General features: G+C 35.6%; 1 protein-coding gene across 1 annotated transcript in view; it reads right to left on the bottom strand.

Moving 5' to 3' along the window:
* Positions 1–17,959, bottom strand: part of ADAM28 (ADAM metallopeptidase domain 28) — a 67,821-nt gene that overhangs the window by 17,024 nt on the left and 32,838 nt on the right. The window contains 7 exon segments of the mRNA XM_027772823.1: positions 1–3; positions 6–20; positions 5,130–5,325; positions 8,301–8,390; positions 9,948–10,125; positions 12,356–12,486; positions 16,266–16,350. The exon segment at positions 1–3 is cut by the window's left edge and continues 79 nt beyond it. Of these exon segments, the coding sequence (XP_027628624.1) occupies positions 1–3; positions 6–20; positions 5,130–5,325; positions 8,301–8,390; positions 9,948–10,125; positions 12,356–12,486; positions 16,266–16,350 (698 nt within the window).

The following is a 17,959-nucleotide window of genomic DNA, read 5'->3' as shown; positions in this document are numbered from 1 at the left end:
CTTATCTGCCACCTTGGTTCCTGGGGCCAGGTGTGGTCAATATATGAAAAGAAAAGAGATAAGATATTCAATATTGCAAAAGATGAACAAAATACCAAACTAGTACAAAAAGTATTATTGTGGCAGAATTCCAGACTATTCTTAGAAATACAGGCTATAATAATTCAATATCAAAAAAACTGGCTAGAAGTAAAAACATATTTTCTGTTATGGATAATGGCTAACTAAATCTTTGAAAACATCTGCATAATTTACTGAAAGCTAAATGTCCATCTGAATATGAAGACTTAGCAAGAAGAGCTATACTCATAATGCTAACAGCTCAGAGGCAGAGATTGGAAGGCAGTCCTGCTGGTAGGTGCTGTTATTACATAGCTACCAGCTATTCCTAGGCAAATGCCTACCATGTGCCAGGCACAATAATAAACATCACACATTTCATTTCTCATGTAATTTCCTCAAGTCACCATCAGTCAGGGCATAAAACATGATGACTAAGAAAGAGCTCAGGATTTTTTTTTTAATTTTAGAGAGAAATTTTTGTTACAGGGCACGTGCACTCACTGGAGAGACAGAGAGAGGGACAGAGGGACAGAAAGTGAGATATCATCTCTCATGGGAGGGTATGTTCATGAAACAATCCATTCAGTCCCTTCTCATTCACTCTCCTCATCACATGCACATGTGCCTGGTGTGAATTTCAAGCCACTGGGTCTGGGACTTGAACCACAGTCAACCACATGGGAGTGGTTACACCACCTGCTTGGCCCCAAGAGCTCAGGCTTTAAGCAAGACTGTAAAGCTATGACAACTTGGACAAGTGTCTTGATCTTTGGGTTTGCTCATCTGTGAAATGAGAATATATATTTACATATAATAGAACCTACTTCATAGGGATGTGAGGATTAAATTAATAATGTGAGCCATTGGGAACCAGCAGTTGGTGTAATGGCTATGTCGCTGGACTCCCACATAGTCAACCGCAGTTCGAGTCCTGGACCCGTTGGCTTAAAACTCATGCCGGGTGCATGTGCATGCGTGCCCAAGATCCCGAGAAGAGAATGGAGGAGAAGGGATTGTGGCGTGGCCATCTCCCCTGGGGGGTGATTTCTTGCTTTCTGTCTCTATGTCTCTCTCTGTCTGTCTGGCGAGCACACGCACCCTATAGCAAAAACCTCTCCAAAAAAAAAAGGGAATAATGTGAGCCATTAAGAGTAGTACCTGATCAGTGGTAAAAAAGTTGACAAATATAAGTTATTTTTATTATTGTTTTTATTTTATTAAAAAAAAAGAAAACCTGAAAATCCTATTAAGTCACAGAAATGAAAAGCTAATTTCACAAACAATTCTGTATGAGTGGTAAACAATATTTCTCTGTGTTGGGCTAACGGTTTTAAAGATCAATAAACAACTTCTTTTTAAACACTGACAATTTTTTTTTAATTGTTTTTGCTGTAGGGCACGTACGCTTGCCAGAAAGACAGAGACAGACAGAGACACAAAGCGAGAAATCACCCCCTGGGAAGATGGCCATGCCACAATCGCTTCTCCACTCTCCTCTGGAGATCTTAGGCACACACGCATACACACCTGGTGTGAGTTTAAGCCACTGGGTCTGGGACTCGAACCGTGGTCAACTATATGGGAGTCCAGCAACATAGCCATTACACCAGCTGCTGGTGCCAAACACTGACACTTTAAAATCCAGTCTTTGATAACCAATAAACTATTTTAAATAAGCAAAATTCTACAGTTAATGCACTATTTTGGGGAAGAATTATTAAGCATATATATGATTCGTAAACTCAAACCATTTTTAGCAAATATCATGTCTCAATGTTCAAGATGGTACAATGAGTTTTGCTATCATACTTTCTTGGTTATTTGATATTTAGTTTCTTATAAAAATAAATTATCTATACTAAAAAAGAATCATTAAGACATGAATAAAGTATATCATATTCATAATTCTAAACCTCATGTTATTTCTGTTAATCGTACAGAAGTGTCATTTAAATACACAAAGGGACTTCAAGTAGTTCATGTAAAATGGACTTAAAGTTTGAGTTTATCTTGATGCAAAAAAAATGAAATCCATTCATTTACCACACTTTTCTAAGAGACTTTTGAAGACTTCTCATATCTGGTATCAAGCTGACTCATAACTTATTCTTTCCCAATTACAATATGCCTGTCCTTTCCCCAGGCATGAAATATTATCTAACATCATAGCTTCAAGAATTGTATTGGCTTACATACTCTTAATTTATTTGACTAATCCTTATTCTTACATTTTGAGATTTTCCTAATTATTTACTGTCATTTAAAAAATGGTGACGGGACCAGCAGTTAGCATAAAGGCTATGTCGCTGGACTCCCATGTAGTCGACTGCGGTTCAAGCCCTGGACCCAGTGGCTTAAACTCACGCCGGGCGCATGTGCGTGCGTCCCCAAGATCCCGAGAGGAGAATGGCGGAGAAGGGATTGCTGCGTGGCCATCCCCCCTGGGGGATGATTTCTCACTTTCTCTCTCTCTGTCTGGCGAGTGCATGAGTCCTATAGTAAAAACCTTTCCAAAAAAAAAAAAAAAATGGTGACTAAAAAAATTTTATAATGTAAATATTCTTGTGTATAATTGCTAGGGAAAGGCATATAAAACCATTTTTCAAGTTGTATATGCATTTTTCAAATTTTCTCTGTAAAAATTATGCTAAGCTATATTTTTAACAGCAGCACATAAAACCAGGTATTTTGTTACATCTTCACCAACACTGAGCCCTAATATCTGTAACAAATTTTTGCCAATAGATAATTAAGAAGGTTCACTTGTTTTTATTCATAGTTCTTATATTACTAGTACATCAAAGTGATTTTAATTTTATTAGACATTTGTGTTTTCTCTTCATGATGAATTGTCTGCTAACGCCTTGGCTACATTTTCTGCAATTCCAATAGTTCTAGAGGAATAATTTGATACAAAAAAGAGTGATTTTTCTTTGGCCTTGTTTTATAAGACTTTTCAAACTTTTTAGATTAATTTAAAATAAATTTATGATCCTGTATAAATTCTAAAATCTGTCATTTTATTTAGACACATCAATTTCTCTGTGTTTTATAAGGGCTACCTTTAAGTGAGTACTTTGAAAGTCTTCCTTTCAATGTCAGATTTTCAGCATCAACTCAATAGATAATTTTCGACATTTATGAAGGTCAGGCTCTGAGCTACAGGGTACTGGGAATAAAAGTGAGAACAAGGTAGACAGTGTCTCTGTGCTTGGATATTTACAGACTTGTAGAGGAGAAAGATAATAGAGTTAGTCAAAGAAAGTAACGGTGAACATTTACTGCAGTCACTTATTACCAGATAAGATTCTCAGAGCTTTACCTCTGTGCTTCTCAAGCCACCAGTGTGGGTTCAGTCTGGGCAGTAAGCCATGTGAGATCCAGTACCCCAACCACCAGGCTTTGGAGGTTTTACTAAGGGATTTTTCTAGGGTCTTGTTCATTTATTTTCCTTTTTTTTTTTTTTTTTTTTCCACCGGGTGTGCTGTGAATTATGGATTTCTGTTGCTTTCCTTAACTTGTTTTATGTAGACTTTCAGGAATTATGAAAAGTTTCTAGTAAGTAATGACCCTTTTCAAACATTTTTAGAATATGTAGATTATTCTGGTTTAAAAACAATGTTCCCTCAGTCATTTAAATAGAAAACTGCAAGTGTAGGTACCAGCAGTGAGCGTAATGGCTATGTTGATGAACTTTCATGTAGTCGAACACGGTACGAGTCCCAGGCCCAGTGGCTTAAACTCACACCAGGTGTGTGTGCGTGCATCCCCAATATCCCAAGAGGAGAACAGAGGAGAAGGGATTGCAGAGTGGCCATCCCCCCTGGTGGGGGTGATTTCTCACTTTCTCTCTCTGTCTTTCTGGCGAGCACACACGCCCTAGAGCAAAAACCTCTCAAAAAAAAAAAAAAAAAGGAATCTGCAAGTGTGTAGGAAGGATATAACAATTGAATATATTAATATTACATAATAGACAACATACCCAGGAAATTGAGTTAGTATTTTTAATGGACCCCTTTTTTTTTTTCCTTTAAGTGAAATTTTGTACATTTGACCTCTCCTCCTCTACTATCACCAAATCTCTTGGTAACCACCATTCTATTCTCTATTTCCTCCAATTCAACCTTTAGATCTCACATGTGAGATCACCTGCCTGGTGTAAAATGCCTTACTAATCAAGGAATTGAAGTTTGTTGGAGATTTTTAAATTACACTCATGTTTTACACTAAAAACAACAATGAAATGTCTATAGGGCACATGTGCTTATCAGAGAGAGAAAGAAGGAAAGAGAGGAGAAAGTGAGAAAGATCTCCAGGGAGGATGGCCATACACAATCTCTTCTGTATTCTCTACTCAGGATTTCAGGTGGGCATGCACATGTGTGCCCAGCATGTTTTTCAAGCCACAGGGTTCTGGACTTGAGCAGTGTAGTTGGCCATGTGGGAACCAGCGGCCTTAACCACCACACCTCTGGCAGGCCTACTTATACTTTTATTTGTGAAATGTTTTCCTTATGATGCAATCATAGAAAAATATCATCTCTAAGATTCTGGCATCATAGACAAAATGACCACACTAGATTTCCACTTTGTGGGGTTAGTGGTAGTACAACAATAATGCAACAGGAAGCCACATGGGCAAGATCTTGGATTTGAGTCAGGAAGAAGTACACATATATGTGCAGAGAGAGAGAGAGAGAGAGTGAGAGAGAAGCACTTTCACTTTTCCTCATTTCCCTTTTGCATACCCAGAGCCCTCCTTCACTTTGCTCTGCTCTTTTATCTGGCCCATCACGCAGCACTCCTGCCGCTGGTACACACAAACAAAAAACACGTGCAGTTGTTCATCACAAATTAAAATCGAACTGGGCCATTCCTACTTTTAGGTGCTAAATCCAACAACCCTAAACTAAACTGAAGTGTTAACATGTAAGTATCCGTCATTCTGAGTAGTAGCTCAGGTTCCAAGAAGAATGGGGCAGATGGTTTTTTGGCCATGATTAAACACTGTCGCCCAGAAAGCTTTTTCTTTACATGTGCATATAGAGAGAAGGGTGTCCTCCTACCTGGTCCCCACAACTGGGTACACTGGTCCTGCAGTGTGGGGCACATTCCCATCAGGCAGTAACCTGTCCCATTTCGGCAAGGGAAGCCATTGACACGGAATCTATCATCAGGGCAGCTACCAGTTTTACCATCACACATTTCAGGTAAGTCACACTCATCTTTTGCTTGTCTGCACACCATCCCAGCATTTTTAAACTGTAGGAAAACAAAAGTAGAGAGAAGGCCTTTTACCACCTGCTTTACCCAAATTCCTCAAATTAACACAAACAGTATTTTCTACTTGGTCTTTTAGCTAGTTGGGGGGCATTATATCATTTCAGTTTATACTTTCATTGTGTAAGTTTAAGCTATCTCCTGTCATTTCACTTCTGTGGATGACCATTTCCCCAAGTATTCTGAGACTAGCACAAACACTGAAGAAACCTAAGGTGGAAAAGCACAATAGAAAACCAAGCAACCATCTAGATGCAAAGAAGGAAGTTATTTTTCCCCTTTGTTGAATGCATCTTTGTCAGGATTTTCAAGGACATCTAAATTGCAACCTCAGAGATTTATTGGCGGAGTGAATCTTCTGTATTAAGCAAGCGAAATTTACAAACATGCTCTGAGACTTTCTTTCCCAGGCTTCAAGTTTCCTAATCCTTACCTTCTTTTATTGTATGTTCAGATATTTCTTTTCAGCTCACTTTTTCTATGAAATGATGTTATGAGGGAGAAATAACCAAATGTTCATTTGATCTATTAACTCTATTGTGATCTATAACTGTAAATCTTGTATTTACTTCATCAGAAAAATCTTAGTAAAACAATCCTGCCAGTCACGTGAATCTGAGGAAGCATGACATTCTGAGCAACATCAGATATGAGCAGGCATGTTCTTATTGCATCGAACACTTTTCAGTGTTTTTATGCCAGTTACAGGACCTAATCCAAATTTCAGCTGGAGCGTATGAGACCTTGCAAATTCAACCCTCATTGCTTCCATCAGACTAGCCTTCTTATCGGCTATCAAATGAACCAAATTACACCTTCTCTTACGTCTTTGCTCTTTCTGTGTCATTTGGAAAGTCCCTTTTTGACTAAATCTAAATCTGAATTGATTCATTTTTGTCCACCCTATTCGAAAGCCTCCTTTCCCATGAAACTCCTCTGACTTCTTCAATGCCAATCCCTGTTACTATTTTCTATGTGTGTTGGAGAAGAGCCCTTGATTTGGATTTAAATAAAACAGGTTTGAATCTTGGCTCTACCAATGCCTAGTTATTAAAGCTTAGAAAATGAGTTTAGTCTCTCTTAATATCCATTTCCTCATCTAACATTTATTTTACATGATCACTATGGAAATTAAATGAGACTCAACAGGAAAGGATTACATGTCATTACAGTACTGGCATGAGTATCTAATCATGCATATATATGTTTTCATCTATGTCATGAATGTATATTGTTGCTCTATGAAAATAAATAGCAAATTATTTGAGGGCGGAGATTATTTTATCTCCTATAATCACTAGCAAATAGCATTTAATAAGCACTTGTGGAATACTACTTAAGTTTCCAAATGTGCTCTCTTTTGTTCTCTTTATTTCTTTCCTCTCTTCTGACATTAAAAACAAAGAAAAAACAAAGTATACTAGAGATGTCCCTATAGTGCCATGATTAAATGCTGTGCATTTGGAGCCAATTCCACATGATGGCTGAGGTTCTAGTCCTAGTCCTGGCAGCTTTGAAAACACATCAGGTGTGTGTGCAGGTATGCTTCAAATCCTGACAGGATGGACAAATGGAGAAAAAAGAATTGCAGTGTGATCATATCCTATTGGAGGGTGCTTCCCCACATCACCCCGATAAGCACACATGCTCTCTGGCAATAAAAATAAATAATGCATACTAAACACAACCTATAACCAGGTATGCAATTTATACATTCATTCTGAAAACAATTATCTAATATTTGAAATGTATGAAATTCTATTGGTCATCAGAAAAGTCATGACACATATTTGCATGAAAAAATATGTTATGGCTTTTCCAATGACCCAATACATTAGGTAAAGGTGAAACAGTCTCCCATATTTAGAATTCGGTTCAACTAAGGAGCAAATAAGTGCACAAATTATCACAATATAGAATTAGGCACATAAACAGAAAGTAAAACACTAAGCTCTACCTTAAAGAAAAAGCCAAACAGCCCCACAGAGAAAATGACATGAGTTATTTATAAGAATTTCACCCTGAAGTGGCTTCAAAGGTTAGAAATAGAGACACCCCTTCCACACACCATTTAAAATAAAATCTCTTCTACCAAACACATCATTAAATTCAGATAAAGATTATGAGTTGAGCTCTAAGAAAGCCATGCAACATCAGACGAAGCAACAACTAGAGGTAACTGGTATTTTGACTTTGGGAGCTGAGATTTTCCACTAAATAGCAGTAGTGCTATTTATTTTTTTAATTTTTAATTTTTTTTAAATTGTCAGAGGGCACATGCACTTTCCAGAGAGAAAGAGAGTCAGAAACAGAGAGAGGGAAAAAGCACCCTCCAATGGCATGTGATCATGCTGTGATCCCTTCTTCATTTCTCCATCATGTCAGGATTCTGACCATGGACACACACATGTGTGGGATGTATTTCAAGCCATTGGGGACAGGATTTGAACCATAGTCAACCATGTGAGATCTAGCTTCCTTAACCAGTAGGATATGAGTTAACGTATTTAAAAATTCTTTTACTGTATATATTTAAGGTTTGTAAGTTTTGATATATATATACACATACATACATATATATACACACAGAATGATGACTATTGTAAAGCAAATGAATACAACTATTAGCTTACATATTATAGTTATCTTTTTTTTAATGAGGTGAGAACACCTACAATCTCCTGTCTCAGCAAATTTCCAGTATACAATGAAGTATGCATATTTTCTGTTCTCGGTCTCTGTTCATTCAAAAGCAACCCGAGATAATAAGCTTTACCCTGAAGAATCATTGGAAGATTAAATAGATCATGAATGTAAAGCACTCAGCACTTCATTAATGATAAGTAGTATTGTTTTATAGACAAAAACATTACCTCATATATTTTATTTAACATATTCACTGAGGTGTTAATATAAAAAATACTAATTCTTAAGACAGAGTAACATAATGATCTTACTTGGCATTTCTCGCAGCATTCTCCTAATGCACATTGAAAACCTGCTTTGATTTTACATGTTCTAGCATCACAGCAATGGTTGGTACATTCCTAAGAAATATAAGAAACACATGCAAATGTTAAATTAGTTTTTGGTCCTTTTTCAGTACAACTCATAATGTAAATTGACTCATTGGACAGATATACTTTGATAGAGTCTGAAAATGATTTTTAGAAAAACAAAAGGTAAAAGAAAACATTAATAAAACTGAAATTTTTGAGCAATTGGTGGCATAGTTATCTGAGTTCTACATACATCTTTTTTTTTTTAACTTGAATGTTTCCTAGTTTCCCCAGTCTTGCATAGTTAAAAAAAAAACAACAAGAAAACACCCTAATCTTTTTGGTACAATATAAGGGAAAAATCAAATAAAAAGGGTAGTATTTTTGTGTATGTGTTTTTTGTTTTATTTGTTTGTTTGTTTGTTTGTTTGTTTTATTGCTATAGGGCACATATGCTCACCAGAAAGACAGAGAGCCAGAAAGTGAGAAATCACCCCCCCCCCCCCAGTGGGGATGGCCACACCGCAATCCCTTCTCCTCCATTCTCCTCTCAGGGTCTTGGGCACACATGCACATGCACCCAGCGTGAGTTTAAGCCACTGGGTCCGGGACTTGAACTATGGTTGACTACATGGGAGTTCAGTGATATAGCCATTACAACAACTGCTGGTCCCAAAAAGGGTAGTCTTTATAGTTATAGAACAGAATTAGTTCAATGGATCAGCTATGAATTTATCCAGCAGTAAATACAATCTCCTTAAATCAATATACTTTGTCTTGATCTACCTGCTGTTTCTGGTAAGTCAAAAACTTGCCCATTTCTCCATTTAGAGAAAATATGACCTCAGAAATCATCTCCCTGTAGCTGTTTGGAGTCCTATAGAAGAGTAATACTTTCAAAGGTAAAATGTTTTAGAGTTAAACCCTTTCTCTTAGGTTCAAATATAACCATCAACTGGGAAAGATGACTGTTTCTCACAGAATACATAAATTTATAATCTAATTTCAAAGTTACTGAAAAGCCAACTCTTGGTAGTCTTGATGTATCACCCACAGTAAGTGTTGTTAAGATGGGGACAAAGGTCCCATTGAGAATTCCCTGTTAATGGGGTATCAGGCAAGGCACTTTCAATAATAACAACTCCTGAGTCCCAAAGCAGGAAGAGATGAGCCAAATCCCAGTCCTGGGTGATTCTAGGATTCTGGAAACAAGCACACCTAGATCTTGGGTCCTCGGTTTACCATCTCTGTGACCTTGGGCAAGAAAACTATTCAGTACCTTTACTAAAGAAGTGTATGTTGTAGTCATAGAAGAAACTTGATGTATTCCAGCCAGAAAGGTAGGGATGAGGACACAAAGCCCAAGTTGGTAAGTGGTAAAAGGAGGATGGAAAAGAAACTGAGAGAGAAAATCGTAGGCTCTATTAAGCAGGGCAAGGTTTCTAATTAAAAAAAAAAAAATTGGATAGACAATTGTCAACAAATAAATATATTCAAAATTATAAGAAACACATATAATTTCATAGTGGATCACATGTTCTTTTAGTTCATTTTCTTTGCAACTGAAGAATAAACAAGATCATTTCAGAAAGTGTGTGGTCGTACCTCGGGAGTCCCACAGTCACAGTCCTCTCCCATTTCTACTAACTGGTTCCCGCATATTGGGATGGATATGATGTCTGCAGGCAATGGAGCATTAAAGAGGCAATTTGATAATTTATCTTCAAAGAATTTGTCAAAGCTGTCCCGACTGCAGGAACTGAAGTCTGTGGGTATATAGAAGCTGTACAGATAAGGAAAGAGAAGATGGAATACAATCATGCGTTGTGTGTGGGCAGCAATATCTGACCTTGGGAGGATTATACCTACAAATTGCCCCAAAAGGCCAAATCCAATCCACTGACCAGCGACTACATCATGAGCTAATTTGCATACCTTAATTAGCCCCGCTTGGTGAACAGAAACCTCTGTGGCTCAATGAATAAACATAGCTATTTCTGAAAGTGTAGCATCCAAGCCTCTTATAATAGAACAAAATACTTCTGACTCACCCAGATAATCTTTTCTTTTTATTTTTTTTAATTTTTAGGCTTTGGCCATAGGGTACATGTACTCACTGGAGAAAGACAAAGAGAGACAGAAGAAAGTGAGAAGAAAGTGAGATCCCTCCCCACCCAGGCTGATAACCACATCACAATCCCTTCTCCTACATTATCCTCTTGGGTTTCTGGGCACCCAAGCACACTTGCCTGGCATAATTTTCAAGCCTCTGAGTCCAGGGCTGGAAACATGTGCTTATCCAGTACCTTCACCACCACATCACCTGCTGGCCCCCACCCAGATAACTTTATTCAGCCTTAGATTATTTGGGAGTTGTAAAATCCTAAAAGTAACAAAGTTATATCTATTTATATATCTAAGAATTAGCTTTCCTTTAGGGGAATGCCTATTAACAGAATCTCTTTATCCCACGAATAAAAATGAGGTTTAAAAATCCAGTATTTGGGGCCTGCAGATAGTGTAGCGGTTACATTACTGGTTGTCCACATGACCTATCCCAGTTCAAGTCTCGGACCTGGTGGCTTAAAGCTCATGCCAGGCATGCGTGAGTGCACGTCCAAGATCCCAGAGAAGGGACTGTGGTATAGACATCCCTCCAGGGGTAAGTTCTTGTTTCTGTGTCTGTGTCTCTCTGTCTCTCTGGCAAGTGTACATATCTTATAGCAAATAAATAAGTAAATAAAATTTAATAAATTAAAAATGCAGAGGTGTCCATGCTAAGAAAAAAAACATGTTATACACTGTAAAGATGTTCAGGGGACCAGCAGGTGGCGTGGTGGTTAAGGCGCTGGACACTCCCACATGGCCAACCACTTTTCAAGTCCCAGACCTGGTGACTTGCTTTCTCACTTTCTCTCTCTCTCTTTGGTCAAATTAAAATGAAATAAATGAGTAAACAAACTTATAAAAGATGTACAGTGATAATATGTAAATTTTAAATTTTTTTTTAAAAATTTAATTTAAAATATTATTTTAAAAGATTTATTTTATACATTTAATCACTATACATCACTTAGCTTGTAAGTTGAATTTACCCAACATGAATATACTTCACACCAGTCCAGTTGAGGATACAAAACACATTATCATCAACGGATACCAATCTATTTCTGAGTCCCATAAATGTCTTGCCTCTTTATTTTACACTTCAGTTTCTTTCCTCTCACTCTCATGCTTCTCCCACCTTCTTCCCACATTGCCCCCAGTATCTATAACCATTTTCATTGCTTCTATATTCTCTAATCTTTCAGTTTCCACCAGAGTGCAGACAGTCCATATATGTTAAGTGGAGACATACAATGTTTCTCTTTCATAGCCTGGCTTGATTCACTCAGAAGTGAATCTTCCATATTCATCCAAAATAAATATTATTTTTAGCTTATAAAAATGCAGTTGTATCTGGGAGAGACAACATATATAAGTGGCATATGGTCTTATATTTTATGAAGGGACATAGAAGAATAACCCTAGCTTGTGTAGGTTGTGGGAAAGTGGAAAAGAGGAAATGGACATATAAAAGATACTATGAGATTTTTAAAGATAAGATTGCCTAAAATTTTTGCAAGTCAGGAATGTGGAATAACTTTTAAAAAGACTCTTTTTCTTCCTATGAGAAGTTTCTTCTTTAGTCTTTTCCTAGAACTTCTTCCCTGCCAGAACTCATTCTGAATTCATGGAAATCTGGACACATTTAATGACTCTCTGAAACCATGTTATTTGCAGATAAAACAGGAATAAAATGATGAACTGCCCTGAAACAAGGAGACAATCTGTTTAAACTATGTCTTAATTAAATCTTATATTAAATATGTTAATACAGATTATGGTTTGGGTGGCTTGGCACAAATTCACATTCAGTCAATAATTCAAAAACTTTGAAGATGACCTAAAGAGAAGGAATAATAGGAAAGTACCCCAGAGCCAACAAAAACCAGGCACATCTAGAGCCTCACCTTAGCGCTCTATCCATCACACATCTTGTAGAAGGGCACTGGCACATATCGGAGTCATGGAACATTCCAAAGTTGTGGCCCATTTCATGTGCCATTGTTCCTGCCACTCTAAGAAGATTGTCACTGTGATCCTATGGGTAAGAATGGAGAAATAAATGCTTTGGTTTTTGAACAGAATTATAACTCAGAGTACATGTTTTTCATAACTAAATATCTTCCAGTTGTCAAGTAGGATGAGAAGACTTTAGTTTCGGTTTTCTCATCCTTCTGTCTCTCTCTCTTATACAGACACACGTACACACACACACACAACCTTTGGTACTGAATGCTCGCCACAGCTTACACTGTGTGCCTTTTTCTGTGACAAGTAGGTTCCTAAATTAGAACTTGTGCTGCTTTCTTGCCATGAGAATTAATGACAAATTTTCTTCAACAGTGATAAGAAATGAAAGCCTTACAAAAAAAATTGGTCTTTTTCATTATATATATTAGGAGGTTTATCCCTACAATCGAGATATTCTCTCATGCTTTTAGATGAACGTGGTAAATCCTAGTATACAGCAAAATCGAGCTTTCCAAATGGAGAAAAACGTCAAGCTAAAAAAACTTAAGAAAAATGGAAATATGTTTAGAGTCTTGTATGTTTTGTTTTGTTTTCCCAAAAAATGACCTCCATGTTTCTTCTCACTGCCTAAATACTATATGCTCTTTGAGGTCCAGCATTTCCTGATCACATTAATGCTTTTTAATGATCCTCTCTGCTGGTTTCCTACTGCAACTCTATAACATAGCACTCAGCTACCTAGTATTACATGTTATAAGTACTGTTTGAAGTAAGCCAATTTATCTCCCAATTTTATGGCAAGCTGTTTCAAGGTAAAAAATAGATGTTTTACTTCTGTTCATTCCTTAAAGTTTGTCACAAACTCAGGTATTCACTAAACATTTATTGATTTTATATCAACCTAATATATAGAAGAATTGGAAAAAGAATTATTCTCACACTAGCAAACACAAAGTGATGAACTTAACGAATTATAACTTCCCTTGTATTTACCAATAAATTGGAATATAGGACATCCAAAGAACCTATAAAATATATATTAAAATAAGAGCAAGGTACAAAATTAAAAGATTTTTAATGTATTAACAAAAATATATATTAAAAATTCCTCTACAAGGAAAAAATATAACCAGACAAAAACTTGAATCTTTACAAAGAAATGAAGATTGCTAGAAATGCAATAAAATGAAAGTAGATATAAAACTAATTTTGCCCTTATTTTAACTTGCAATAGAAAATGACTCTTTAAAGCAAAACTAATAACAATGTAATGTGTATGTATAGTGCATATAAAGTTAAGCATGTTACTAAACTAGTACAATGGATGGGAGAGAAGAATTAGAGGCATTGTCTTGTAATGCAAATAATATCACACTGCTTTAAATGTAAACTAACAAGTAAAAATGTATAATTAACCTAAAAGCAACCATTGAAAACAAAGTCCCCAATAAAGTGGTAAAAATGTAGATAAATAGAATTATTTTTAAAAATAATCTCAAAGAAGTCACAAAACAAACAAAAGACTAGGTAGAATATAATATAAAGCTGCTAGCAATATAAAAACATCTTATCTCAATTATATTAATCATTATATTAAATAAAAATGATCTAAATAAACCAAATACAAGACAGAGGTTGTCAGATTAGATAAAAAAATAAAATACAGGAATATACTATCTACCAGAAATCTACTTTATTTTTTTAGAATTATTCACTTAATATTTATTTATTATAGTAGTATTTTTTAATTTTCCACAGGTCACACATACTCACCAGAGAGAGAGAGAGAGATAAAGAGAAAAAAAATGAGAAACAATCCACTATGTCCAGGACTTGAACCCTGATCATCCATGTGGGAATCCAGAGCCCCAATCATCATGCCACCTGCTGGCCCCAGAAATCTACTTTAAATCTACAATAATATAAGGGACCCTCAAAAAGCTCATGAAAATGAGTATTATGAAAAACTTATGCATAGATTTTAAATTTTTGCAATAAAATAAACTCATACTTTAGTTCCATTTTTCTATTATTTTGAAGTACCCTCACACATAGGTTAAAGATAAAAATAAGGAAAACAATGTATCATTCAAAAAGCCACATGTTGAAGTAGCTATATTTATTTCAAAGAAAATAGACTTCTGAACAATGAATATTCTAGGAAGATATATTTCAACATTATAACATAATGATAAAATGTTCAATTCTTCCAAAAGACATAACTACTATATCTATAACACCATAGTTTCATAATACATAGATAAAAATTTAAAATTGAAAAGAAGAAATGAACAAATCTATAATCATACTCAGGTACTTCAATATACTCTCTCTCCATTAAGATTTAAAAGGAACCAGCCAGTGACATGGTGGTAGCTGGATCTCACAAGGCCAACTATGCAGTTCAAGCCTTGGACCCATGATGGGTGCATGTGCGTGTGTGCATGCTGAGTATCCTGACGGGGAACAAAGATATTGTGGCAGGGCCACCCTCCATGGGGAGGGGTGGATTGCTTTCTCACTTTTTCTCTCTCACTCTCTTTCTTTTTCTAGACAGAGAACACATTGCAAAACTAAAAATAAAAGATTTAGAAGACCTGAATAAATTATAAATTCACTTGATACAATAGGTGATTATGAAACACTTCATTCAAAAATAGAAGAACACACATTCTTTACAAGTATATAGAGCAGTGACCAAGAATAAACATCAAAAATAAATTAGAAATATGTAAAATCTATAAAGTTTATTCTAGACTGTAACAGAATTAAATAAAAAATTATTAGTGAAAATTACTATATCACATTTAGAAGTAAAATGGGTCAAAGAAGAGATCAAAAAATGAAATAGAAATATTATGAATTGAATATACATAAAAACACATATCTAAATCTCTTGGATGCAGCAAAAGCAGTGCATAGCAGGTTATTTGTAGTATTAAAGAGAAACAAATTGCACTCAGAATAAGTAGAAGGAAAGAATGCTTAAAACAGAGAAGAAACCAATGAATTTGAGAGCAGGAAAGCCATAGAGATCAGTGATAAAAACAAAAGCTATTGGTGGGGGGGAAATCAATAAAATTAATTAATAAACTTCTAGCCAGACTCTCTCACACACACACGTGCATGTGCATACACATGCACACACACACACACACACACACACATACACAAGAAATCAATATTAATATCATGTATAACATAAGGGATATCAGTACAAATTCTACCAATATTGAAAGGACAGTAAAAGATATTAGTAAAACATTTGTGTCAATATAAACAAATGGACAACTTTCTTAAAAAACATAAATTACCAAGGCTTACTTGAGTAAAGATAATAAACTGAATTAGTCCTAGTTCTACTGAAGAAATTTAAATTGTAGTTAAAATTTTTTCCACAAAAATAGTTCCAGGCCCATACAATTGTATTGGCTAATTGTATTAAGTATTTTAGGGAGGAGTAATACCAATTCCACTTCAATATTTCAGAAAATCAAAGAATTAGGAACATACCCCAACTCATATTATATAACTGACTTTACTATGATGAGAAAATCTACAAAACAGCATTATAGGAAAATAAAATTAGAAATTTACTATCTCATAAATATAGAAGCAAAGACTCTGAAGATATCCTATCATGTTGAATCAATGTTTTTAAAAAACAATATGACTATGTTTGGTTTATCCTGGAATGCAAAATTAGCTCAACCTTTGAAATTCAATATTATTTACCATTAACAGATTAAATGAGAAAAAACATAATGATTTTCTCCATAGAGCCAGAAAAATAAAAACAATTTGCAAATGTGAATTCTAGAACCCATAGTTCATACTCAAGCAGACCTGAACAATGCCAACAGAATGATAAGGAGAGCACATTGTAGACATGAAAGCAAGTCCCACAGTTGTTCCAGAAAGTTCTGTTGCTCTGAAAGGAATAGATATAAGAAATTATATTCTAAGCTATGTCTTCTATAAACAATCTATCTGTAACACTAAATAGCAGAAAAACTTATGCTTATGAACCAACACTCTTACGACTTTTATTCAGTTTTTGAACTTTCATGTGGCATTATTTTCTATAGAACAGCTTTTATGTCACTTAAAATCCAAGCACCTGGATGTATTTATGTTCATTGTTTTATAACTGTCATTTATAATTATTACATTTTTTTCACTGTTGAATTTATCCCTTGTCAGGAAAAAATAAAGCTTTTAGTCCTAATAAATGTTTATCCATAAATCTTGTTTTGGTATTAGTAGTGTTACACATGCTTTTTTATTATTTTTAAAGAGATTTTTCCCACACAGTATGTATACTTTCCAGAGAGACCCAGAGAGACAGAGAGATAGAAAGTGAGAAATCACTTCCCCAAGGTGGGTGGCCATGCTGTAATCCCTTCTCCTCCATTTTCCTCTCAGCATTTTGGGAACATACTCACATGCGCCTGACATGAATTTCAAGCTGCTGGATCCAGAACTTGAACTGTGATCAGGATGTGGGAGTCCAGTGGTGTAACTAATACATCATCTGCTGGTCCCATATGTTTTATTTTTAATTTATTTTTCCCATATTTTTTATACTCGTTTGATTTTCTTTTCCTTTAGCAATGTTTAGCTACACTGGAATTTGGGGTTTGAGCCCATCTTGAAAGTATTTGTGTTATTGAACATTTATGCTATTGAAATTATGGTCCTATTGAAGAGGAGTTTGGACTGTTTATACAGATAGTTCTGATTTTTAGTCATTTTAATTTATTTTCTGAATTTCTTTTAATTTGTTAATGATTCCATCCACTTTCCTTTGTTGCTTTCTTTTGCTACCTGTACAGGAAATTGGTCTATATTTCTAGAAATTTGCCAAGTAATTAATTTTTAATTCCCCTAATAGATGCATTTATACTTAAAAATTGAATCAATAATTCCCCAGAAACAACATCAAGAATGGAGAGTACTGATTATGTCTTCCAGAATGAGAAAATCAGAGAACTTCCAATTTCCATTTCTTGACAATTTCATCTCTTGATTTATTCTTACTTTATATTTTTAAACAATCATTTATTTTATTTTATTTATTATTATTATTTAATTTGTCATAGGACATGTGCACTAATGAGAGAAAGAGAGAAAGCAAGCTATGAGGTCTAGGACTTGAACTATGATAAGCCATGTGGGAGTCCAGCACCTTAACCACCATGGCACCTGCTGGTTCCATTACTTTAGATTTTTGTATATTAAAATTTTATTTTCTAGGGACCAGCAGTTAGCGTAATGGCTATGTCACTGGACTCCCATGTAGTCAACTGCGGTTCGAGTCCTGGACCCGGTGGCTTAAACTCTCGCCGGGCACATGTGCATGCATGCCGAAGATCCCAAGAGGAGAATGGAGGAGAAGGGATTGTGGTGTGGCCATTCCCCCTGGGGGAATGATTTTTCACTTTCTATCTCTCTGTCTCTCTCTTTCTGGCGAGCGCACATGCCCTATAGCAATAAATAAATAAATAAATAAATAAATAAATAAATAGATAGATAGATAG

Source organism: Tupaia chinensis, unplaced genomic scaffold, assembly GCF_000334495.1.
Source record: "Tupaia chinensis unplaced genomic scaffold, TupChi_1.0 Scaffold000039_1, whole genome shotgun sequence".
Lineage (NCBI taxonomy): Eukaryota > Metazoa > Chordata > Mammalia > Scandentia > Tupaiidae > Tupaia > Tupaia belangeri.
The sequence above is the reverse complement of the archived record's forward strand: the minus strand, read 5'-3'. Positions and strand labels throughout refer to the sequence as shown.